The sequence below is a fragment of the Sorex fumeus genome, unplaced genomic scaffold, assembly GCF_029834395.1.
Source record: "Sorex fumeus unplaced genomic scaffold, SorFum_2.1 ptg000265l, whole genome shotgun sequence".
NCBI lineage: Eukaryota > Metazoa > Chordata > Mammalia > Eulipotyphla > Soricidae > Sorex > Sorex fumeus.
In genome coordinates, this window is record NW_026606322.1 from 15,603,854 (window position 1) to 15,614,138 (window position 10,285).

General features: G+C 34.3%; 1 protein-coding gene across 1 annotated transcript in view; it reads right to left on the reverse strand.

The window, feature by feature from the left end:
• Positions 1-8,299, reverse strand: part of LOC130018646 (T-cell receptor-associated transmembrane adapter 1) — a 42,881-nt gene extending 34,582 nt beyond the window's left edge. Inside the window, exon 1 of the mRNA XM_056109429.1 lies at positions 8,200-8,299. Coding sequence (XP_055965404.1) covers positions 8,200-8,206 — 7 coding nt within the window. The 5' untranslated portion in view covers positions 8,207-8,299. The remainder of the gene's footprint in view (positions 1-8,199) is intronic.
• Positions 8,300-10,285: the final 1,986 nt, after the last annotated feature.

Here is a 10,285-nt window from a genome sequence, read left to right on the forward strand (position 1 = left end):
TTTAGTTCAAAATCATGAACATCGGACCAGAGATATGTATAGGATGTGACCCTAGTTTAAATCCTCCGTACCATATATGTTCTCTGAGCACTGTTAGGAGTAATACCAAGCACAGAGCAAGTAGAGGGACCCACACACACTCTGAAAAACTAATATCCAAATTGCCCTGAAATCATGAACAGATGTTTTTGTCATTACTTTAATCCTTAGACTAATATATATCATCCGATTGTGATCAGACTATTTTGTTTAATTTACTATCTATTAATTTCTCTATTAATTTCTATATATGATGCAATATATTTGAATCAATAATTTAAGAGTCATCTAATCCAGTTTTTTCAAGACTGGCCACGGGAAGCTTTTATTTCACACCATTTAGAGTACCATGAAAAGATAGTAGAGGGTTGACACATTTCTCATTTATTCTCGGAAGGCCTCATTTTTAAATTTCCTTTTAGTTTGTTTTTGCTTTGCGGAGGTTTGGGGACCACATTCTGCAGTGTTCAAGGGACCATATGGGATGCCAGGGTTGGGATCAAACCTAGGTCTGCCATATGCAATGCAAGATCTTTACCACCTGTACTATCTCTATGGCCCATTTTTTAATTCTGAGCCAAAAAATGGGGTTTAGTGTGACATTGTGTGGCAGTTGTCCTTGTCAATGTTTATTAAATAATTATGCTCATGTGTTAAAAAAAAAGACATAAAATACTGCAACAAAAACTCAGTCATGAAGACCTGGAATGATGGTACAAAAAAGACTGAGAAGGTGTTAAGAACTAAAAATTATTCTAAATACATAAAATATCTCTTCAAAAGATGAGAAAGAAAGCAGATAATAAAAGGAAAAGATACAAAGTGAAATAAACAATTGTATAAATAATTAAATTGAGGTAATGATCTCTGATAAATTATACAGGCAAAATGCCTAGGAATTATATATGCACTGCATTAAAATAATTCATAGAATTATGATTCTGAATTTAAATTTTTATAAATATATTTATGCATATTGTATAGTCTACATAGAATAAATATATAGAGATATGTATGTATACATATATGTGCATATATGTAATTAGGTAGGAGTCATCAATGCCCTTGTAAGACTAATTCAAGAAGACTAATTTACGATTTTATAATCTACATTTATGTATTGAACTGGTAAAAACTGGACCTCAATTCTCTGTAGGAACTATGATCTATTATCGGTAATGAATTCAGTATATTTGCACTCGAGAAATTGCTTTTAGCTGAAGACAATGGTGTGTAAATAGATCATTATAAATGTAAAGTGGAAACAGCTACTATGAAGATTGTATTTCTTCAAAGTCCCAATTTTCTCACTATGTGATTGCCCCAGATTAGAGAACATTTTAGGTCCTTCAAAGAAATCCAAATAGACCCAATTAACAGAGCAGGCAAACACTTAACAGAAGAGAAATTGGTTTTTCTTAATTTGTGTTCAAGTCATCAAATGAGGAATCCATAAGCCAAAATGTTCTTTGTGCTGCTCTATTTGACTAACTTTTGTTGTTGTTGTTGTTGTTGTTGTTGGTACATGCTCAGGAGGCCCGACCAGCAATTCTCAGCTGAACAGGTTGTTGTTTTCACTTAAGAATGGAAGACATAATGCTGCTCGGACCCTGTTGTATCAGGAAGACCCAGGCAACACCCAGCAGCGCTCAGAGTTGCATCCAGGGCCCCAGGGCTTCACCCAGTGATGCTGGGGGAGGGAGTGAAGTGGGGGAGAAATCATGTGGTGCTAAGAATACAACCCATGTCTCTAACCTCTTTGATGCCTCTCAGTCTCTTTACTAACTTTGCACATCTCAAATTTTGTTTGCATTTTCTCTTTTTGTGAGTTCACAAAGTGTGGGGGTGTGCTACTCCTGCATTTGGTAGTTGAGAGCCAGGGCTCCATCCGCCCCAGACCTCTACAGCAGAGGAACAAAGAGATAGGGGACCACAGACTCATGGTAAAAATGGCCTGTTTAATGCAGAGCTGCTAGTATAGAACATCTGAAGGGGGCTGAAGTATAGGACACACATAGGTATGGTTGACCATTTACAGAACATTACAAAACATTTCAGCAGAGGCAATTCTCTTCGGGAGATTAACTTAAGGAGACACAATCTGTCTCCCAGGGACATCTATATTGCTTTTCTCTTTCCCTTAAGGAGAGCCCGGCAAGCTACCGAGAGTATCTCGCCCTCACGGCAGGGCCTGGCAAGCTCCCCGTGATGTATTCGATATGCCAAACACAGTAACAACAAAGTCTCCAATGGAGACGTTACTGGGCCCGCTCGAGCAAATATATTAAACAATTAAGTTTAATTCTTATTAATACTTACAGTTATTTGGATGAACACAGTAAGAGATCAAGATTCCAAAACTTAGTTCTCTGGGCTCCAAGGGCAAGAAAGTTTTTTACCGTAAATCCCAGACTAAGTCCTCAGGCCAGTTCAGTCTGTCCTTCCCCATGGGGGTCTTGTCTCTTAAGTCATGACAGCTTGCATCAAGAATGTGCTTTTATGCTTTCTAGACTGTCCCATTTCGATGCCAGGGGAGCTTCACCACTTGCCCTGAGTCCATCCTAGTCCCATCGCAGGACCTCCCTTTTGTGGTGTTAGAAACTACTGCAACCAAACATAATTTTATGTTTTCTAGATTGTCCCATTTTGATGCAAAGGTAGCTTCGCCACTTGCCCCAGACCCACCCCAGTTCCATGGCGGAACCTCCCTTTTGGGGTATTAGGAACTACAGCAACCAAATCCTGAGTCAAGAAATTGTGACAAATGCCCTGAAGTAGATATATTTCAGAGTCAATCAACTCCCAACTATTAAGAGCATAGCATTAAGGTCTTTCTGTGTGTATGCAAAAAACATTATAGTAAAATATAAAAGGCCTATAGGGGAAAGAAAAAAAGCAGGTATTTCACTACAAATACACGGTACAGAATTATCAAAAAATTTGGCTTTAAGTAACCAAAATTGACTTGGGAAACTCTGACAATGAAAGGTAAAACACAAAGAAAAGGTTAAAGATAAACTCAGGGGATTAGGATACTCGCAAGAGCACTGTAAGCTTCTCTGGGAGGAGGGAAAGGGACATTCACTGATGAAGCCTAAAACACTTAGGGTGAATATCCAACAGTCTTTGAATACTTGATAATATTGATAGGTTATTGAATGATATCAGTGATGTTTACGTCAGTTATCTCTTCTCTATCTCTCTCTCTTTTCTCTCCTCTTTCTCTCTCTCTCTCTCTCTCTCTCTCTCTCTCTCTCTCTTACTTTTTTCTAGGAAGAAGGTGGTAATCATCCACATCATTACTCCGGAGTTACTCCCAGGGGTACTTTAGGGACCACAGGGTATAATAGTTCAAATTCCCTCAAATTAAAAACATGCACAATAGTCTTTTGAGTTTTCTCCATATCCCTCTTGTCCATTGTCAATTCAGCGTAGTAGGCATAAAAAATATTGACTATGAAAAGTATACATTGATATGTATTTATGATATACATGGTAGTGCAATGTACGTTTTTCTTATTTTTAGAGAATTTTATAAATTCTCTCTGATTTAGGAATCTATAATTCCAATTTATCTTGTTTTCCTAGAGTTTGTTCCTTTTGTATTGTTATATGAGCTTTAAGTAGGACTATTTTCAGTAAAACGCTTTTTTATTTCATGATGCTCTTGATATCTCTCATATCCTTATTGCCAAAAATAAATGGAATTATAATGAAAATATACACAGCAAGTAAAGGAACATGCAAATGCTCAACATCAATTTTTTAAATGTATGCGTGCTTGCACACACTTTCTCAAACACGCATTTTATATTTCTCATTGCCAATTTCTTTTTCTTGTGTAATATGGCTTCTACACTTCTAAATATCTATTCATGCACATGGTGCTTCTGATAACATTAGATGCATAAAGTACTTAAAATCTGTGGTTCAACAAATATAATTTATTGATTGAATTTCTTTCACTTACACTGTTTTTATTAATTAAAATTATTTAAATCTTACATTTACTTACTACATTTTATTTACTCCATTTAAAATACCAAAAGTCTTGAGAAGTTAGTAATATGGTGATAACTGCTGGAAAAATATTATTTAAATTTCAGCTGTCAACTGCCAGAGGCTAATAGTAGTAGGCTTGATTTTAAGACCTATGACTTCCTTAAGGCCAAAATTACTTGGCAGGAACTCTTCAAAATTTACAAGTACATAAAGCACTGAAAATAAATCCAACTAAACAAATGTAATGTCTCTCTGTTAGCAAGTGTGATTGATACAAAAATCTTTACTTAAATAATTAGCCATTGAAAGGACATGAATGTCATTCATAAATGTTTCTTCTTCAGGAAGGTTTGTAGTGATGAAAGGAATGTGATTTTATAGTACATAGAGTATAGTCTTTCTTGAGTATTTCTCTCCTTTAACTTTAAAACTGTCAGAACAGCAACTATCTCTTGTTTGCTTTCCATGAATGTGTATATTTATTTTGGACACTCCAGAGAGTTCAGAGGGTAAGTTCTAATATTACAATTCCCATAGAATCTACTTATAAAGTGAGATTTTTCTTGCTGCGCTTATGGTCTAGTGCATTAGAGTCATAGATAGGAGCACTGGAAGGAATTCTCAAATCCAGACCAAGTAAATAAGATAATGCTTTTAATGGAAAATTTGAAAGCTGCCAGCTTTAAATGAGTATCTATTATGAGCAGACAGATGTCAGGTAAGAATGATAGGAAGAGGGAAAATAAACCTATGGGACATTGAAATGTCTCTAGCAGAAGAGTGGAGGTTGAAGGGAATAAAAGAAGGAACTTAAAACCCAGGTGACTTTTTATAAATCACTGAACCTCACTAAGCTAATTTTAAAACTGGAGTTCGAGGTCCATCTCTGTGATAAAAAGGTACTCTTTCTTGTATATTATGATTCCTCCAAACACTTAGGGAATTTAACGAAGAAAGCATAGACATAGGAGAGAGATGGAGGAGAGCTCTGAGACACTACATTATCCTACAGGTTATTTCTCAATATTAGACTTTTATAATTCAATTTATTGGTGATTGGTAAGATTGAGAAGTCTTGCTGGGGTTAAAATACTGTCAAAATTTGTGCTGTAGATGAACCTCTCTTTTTTATGTAGCTTTCCACTGTAATTCATTTATTATTTTCTAGTAGAAATGCCTTGTAAGAGCATCTGAAAATGCCAGGGATGTGTGTAAATTCAGTATATATTTCTTTGATGTTTTAAGAATGCTTAACAATTGCTTTCCTTTTTAGAGTTTAGGAATTCTGAGAAAATTAAATGGAAAAAATTGTACCTGGAAATGTGTCAACTTACAATATTTATTAGGAAATATCTGGATGTTTATTTATCAGAATTTTAAGAAATAAACTTATTTATTAATAAGAAATTTTCCTTATTATTTTAATTCTTATTTATTAATAATAAATTTTAAATATTATATCTACACTTTCCTAGAATGACTTTTTCTGAAATTCATGGCAAACATTACTTAGAGAAAATGATGAAATATTGTCTTAGACAAATCTTTAAAAAATATCTGATGTAAAGGATGATTAATAAGTTATTCTCTTAATTTGTTCTACCAAGGTTCTGAATGGGGCTGGAGCAATAACACAGGGATAGGGAGTTTGTCTTGCACGCGGCCAACCTTGCTGACCCAGGTTCAAATCCTCTGCCCCTCTCAGAGAGCCCAGCAAGCTACCGAGAGTTCCTTGCCCTCAGGCAAAGCCTGACAAGCTCCCCATGATGTATTCGATATGCCAAACTCAGTAACAACAAGTCTCACAATGGAGACATTACTGGGCCCAGTTGAGCAAATCGATGAACAACAGGAGGACAGTGACAGTGACAGTGACAGATTCTGAATGAAACACTATCATTGTCTCAAAAAGGTGATTTAGAGGGCAGAGTGATAACGTAGTGAGTAGGTCCCTAGATCATCTGTGGCATCCCATCTAGTTCCTGAACCCCACCAGGAGTGATCCCTGAGTGTAGAGTCAGGATTAAACCTTAGGCACTGTTGGGTGTGGCCCCAAAAGCCAAAAAAAAAAAAGGCAAATGTGTAATATGTAAATGGTGAACCATAGTTTAAATTAATTAATACTAACCCAAAGGGGTAGTTGTCATTGTGTGATTCAATGACTGGTGACTGCAGAAGTACAAGTGGAAATTATGATTGGGATACATGGGCTAATTGAAGAGGATAGAAATGAAGAGTTGGATGTTTCTTTTTTATACTTTGCTTAGAAATATTTTCACATTTTTTCACACGCACTTCTTTCTTTACTTCATAGATATAAATGTATTTAGATAGGTTTCTAATAACTTCTGATTCTCTTTAACTTCAGGTTTTTATTTTTCTTTCAAGGTCTACACTTTAACGGCAAATGTTTCATTTTATTTCTTCAGTGGAATTATAGAAACTTTTTAAATGACAATGAAGTACTCCAATGTATTTCTGAACGGAATATATCTGAACTATGAAATGGTTTGGAGGAAATTTTATCTCCTTCCTTATAAATATAAATTAATCCTGGAAATAATTAAATATCAAAGTCACTGCCTATAGGCTTCCCACTCTTCCATCACCTCATCGCTACCAGCTCAGAGGAATTGCGCATAGTATTTCTTTTTTTAACTTTTTTTTTATTCTAGCAAAACTAGAATAATTGTCTTTGTCTTATGATAATCTATATACATGTAGAAGATAGAGAGAAAATCATAGTCAGCTCATGCTCCTTGGGTGATTAATTCAACCAAGTGATTTTAAAATCCAGGAAGCAAAACACTACATTACAGATATTACAGCATATGACATCTCTATAAATGGCTTATGTAAATTAGTAGTAAAGTATTGTAAGCACAACAATTAAGCAAAAAGATAGAATCACACAATTCACAAATGATAGAATTATAAACAGTTTTAATTATCCTTCAAAAAAATTTCAACTTCCTTATACTCAAAGTGACAGAGGATGAGCATGTTGTGCTTATGAAATTAGCAAAGATTTTTAAAGACCCTATCAATAGGTTAAAGGGAACATTTCAAGAATTAGACAGAAATGACATAAACTCTTGGAAAGCAGTGTGACAATAAGGATACTTATATCTTCTAACCTTTTCTCAGCAATTCCAGTTCTAGAACTCTTTCCTAAAATAATTTTAATATTAAAATATAGCTTTTATTATTTAAATATTAAAAAAGCTAGACACATTTTTAACATTAAACAAATTATAATTAACTGAAGAGATGTCATTTGTGCGCTTTTTTAAATGATTAGGCAGAAGTTATCTATAAAAGGGGAAATATAATTAATTTCCATTTTGAAGAGAATATTATAACTTTAATGAAAAGAGCAAAAAGATGGATATTGGATATTATGTACAATGTACATTATTATTTCAGTCATGAAAGGTAAATCATTTAGGATGAAGATAAATAAAAGTTAGAAGAAAATGTATCTTGTGTTTCTGTAAGTGATGAAAATTATGAAATTTTTAAAGATATATTTTACAATTTTCCCAACTATAGACTGTTATTGTATACTCTTACAAAAAAAATACATTTGTTAAAGTAATAAGAGGAAATAAGAGGATAATGGAGCAACAAACCACCAACATCGAACTCAACTAACTGATGTAGAAACAACTCCACAACTCATTTCACAATGGATCAAATTTTTGCTGCTCTTTAAAAAATTTGAATCTCTCAGAATGTTGACTATTGGGGTGACTTCTGGGAAAACAGCTTACCGCCTAAACTCTAAGGACTTATAATGTGACTATTTCTAAAATGTTTTGTAATCAAATTGCAGTAATGAGGATAATGCTTGGTCAACAAAAATTTAAGTACTTTAAGTGAGCTAGTTATTAGTGAACACTTAATAAACAGGAACAGGTAGCTTTATATTATAAAATATTGCCCAATATTTTCTCTGAAGAAAAAATAAGCAACAAACACCCATTAATGTATTTCAAAGATTGTTCTAATTATGAAAAATATTATATAACATTAAACAACTAATTGTGTAAAAAATTTACTTTCTAAACCTTAAATTTCTTTTTCTTAAAGATTTTCAAATTTTGAAGTGAATATTTTAGATGGAAAAAGGAACAAAAAGTTTGAAATGCCACTTACCTGACATACTTCTTTTCTTAGAGAAATCCTCATGTAACCAAGTGTATTGATTAAAAATGCTCCCACAAACTTCTTTTTGTTAAGCAATGCTTCTTTGTTCTGTTAGAAGAAGTATGACAATAAAACTTTTCTTAATCTGTATCTCAGGCTCTATTTTTCTCTCACTCTCTCTCTCTCTTCTGTTTCTTAAAATCTTTTGTGTGTACTTTGTTCAGTTACAAACAGGAAATGTGGTGATAGAGTTTCTGAAACCAGTAAGCCCTTAAATTTGAGGGTACTGTAAAAAAGGAAAATCCCACATGCCTCTGTATCTGGTATTTGAATTTTCATCAGTCATTTTATAATTTTAATGTAAAAAATGAAATCAATATATGAATTAGACTAGGATGAATTTTTTATCCCTGGAGAAAAGTCACGGAGTCCTAAAGTGAATCAAAGTGACTTGGACTTGAATATTTTATAAAATATTCTAAACGGTGAGGAAGCAGGTTACAGTGAGAAGCACCCAGGTGTGCTGAGCTGTTGGCCATGTGGTTTTTGCTTGGTGGGGTGGGGGTTCTATTTTGAAGCATAACAGAGGAAAGGATATTCATGTACATTATACCGGTATGAGATTTCTTGCCAACTCTCACCAATGTGAGATCCTCTGTCCAACCCAGAATCACTTGGCAGGAAGATCCAGGTGTTTATTACTACTCCTCTTTCAATTTTGGAAATTCTTAAATTCTAGTGTGCATAAATACAATATGCAGTACAAGTTTTAGATGCATATTTCTGAGATCTATTTGAATCAGAATATTTGGTGTAGAGCCCAATTTGCTGGACTCATGTGAGTATCCAAGCTTACTTTAATATGAGTACTCTGGATAATATTTCGAGAAATTAATTAATATGGATAATTAATACATGTAAAACATGTAGTATATAAGATACATATAAGAATTATTTTAAAAAATAGCAGCAACATGGATGGAACTAGAAGATATCAGGCAAAGTGAAGTCAATTAGAAGGAATGGGGTAGACACAAAATGATCTCTCTTTTAAATGGAACTTAAAGTTACACAACAAGGTAACAACAAAGCCCTGAGGTAGAACTAATCCACTCAATTGATTAGGTGGGGAGGTGAGGGACAATTGAAAGGGAGGTACATTAGGGCCCTTGGTGAAGGGATGTGGGCACACTGGTGACAGGTGTGGTGTTAGAATTATGTGAATGAGAAACCATTATAAACCACAAAATCTCACTTAAAATATAAACATTTGAAAGGTAAAAATATATATGGCAATGGAAAATATTGAAGAGCTGAATCCAAGATTTCCAATTATGAATCTGACGCCCATCTGTAGGGTGGTCTTGAGGTGTTGGTCTTTGATTCAAGAAGATAGTTGTCAAGTTGGACAGAAGTCCCAGGCTCAAAAGGATCTCAATGGATAAATTTGGCAGGACCTCTGTTCCCTTTTCTTGCCCAAGACAACTTAAAATCCCTGCTTAGCCTTTCCCAGGACACAGAGCCTTGCCAAAGGTTTGTAGAGTCCCCCCAGGAGCTGACCCCAAAAAACTCCTCTTTCTCTATTTTTCCACTTTAGTCATCTCCATCTGGGACAGAATCTACCCACACGCTTTCTTGCATCAAGTCTATGTCTATACTCTCCAAGTGTGTGGATAAAGAAGAGGCAAAGGCAAAGGCAAAGTGGATACCCCTTTTTAACCAATGAGATAGCTGAATGATTATGTAATAGCCTATAAAAGGTCAAGTCCATGATTAGCATCTCTAAAATAGTAAATCTAAGACAGATAAATTTTAACCACTTCAGATTTTCTAACTGTTAAAATGGTTGTGAAAAGCCTGCATTATAATGCTCAATAATTTATCCTTATTATTTAATAGACTTTAATAGACTTATATAAACAGAATATAATGCAAATTTGTCTAAGACCACACAGAAAGTCTGTGAGTGCGCATTAGATAATCCATAGATGTTCTAAATTTTCCAGGAAATGATACATTAGTTTTTCATTAAATATAGATGGCAGACACATAGCAACATTATAAGAATATTAAAAGGCCTATGGATATGTTTGTT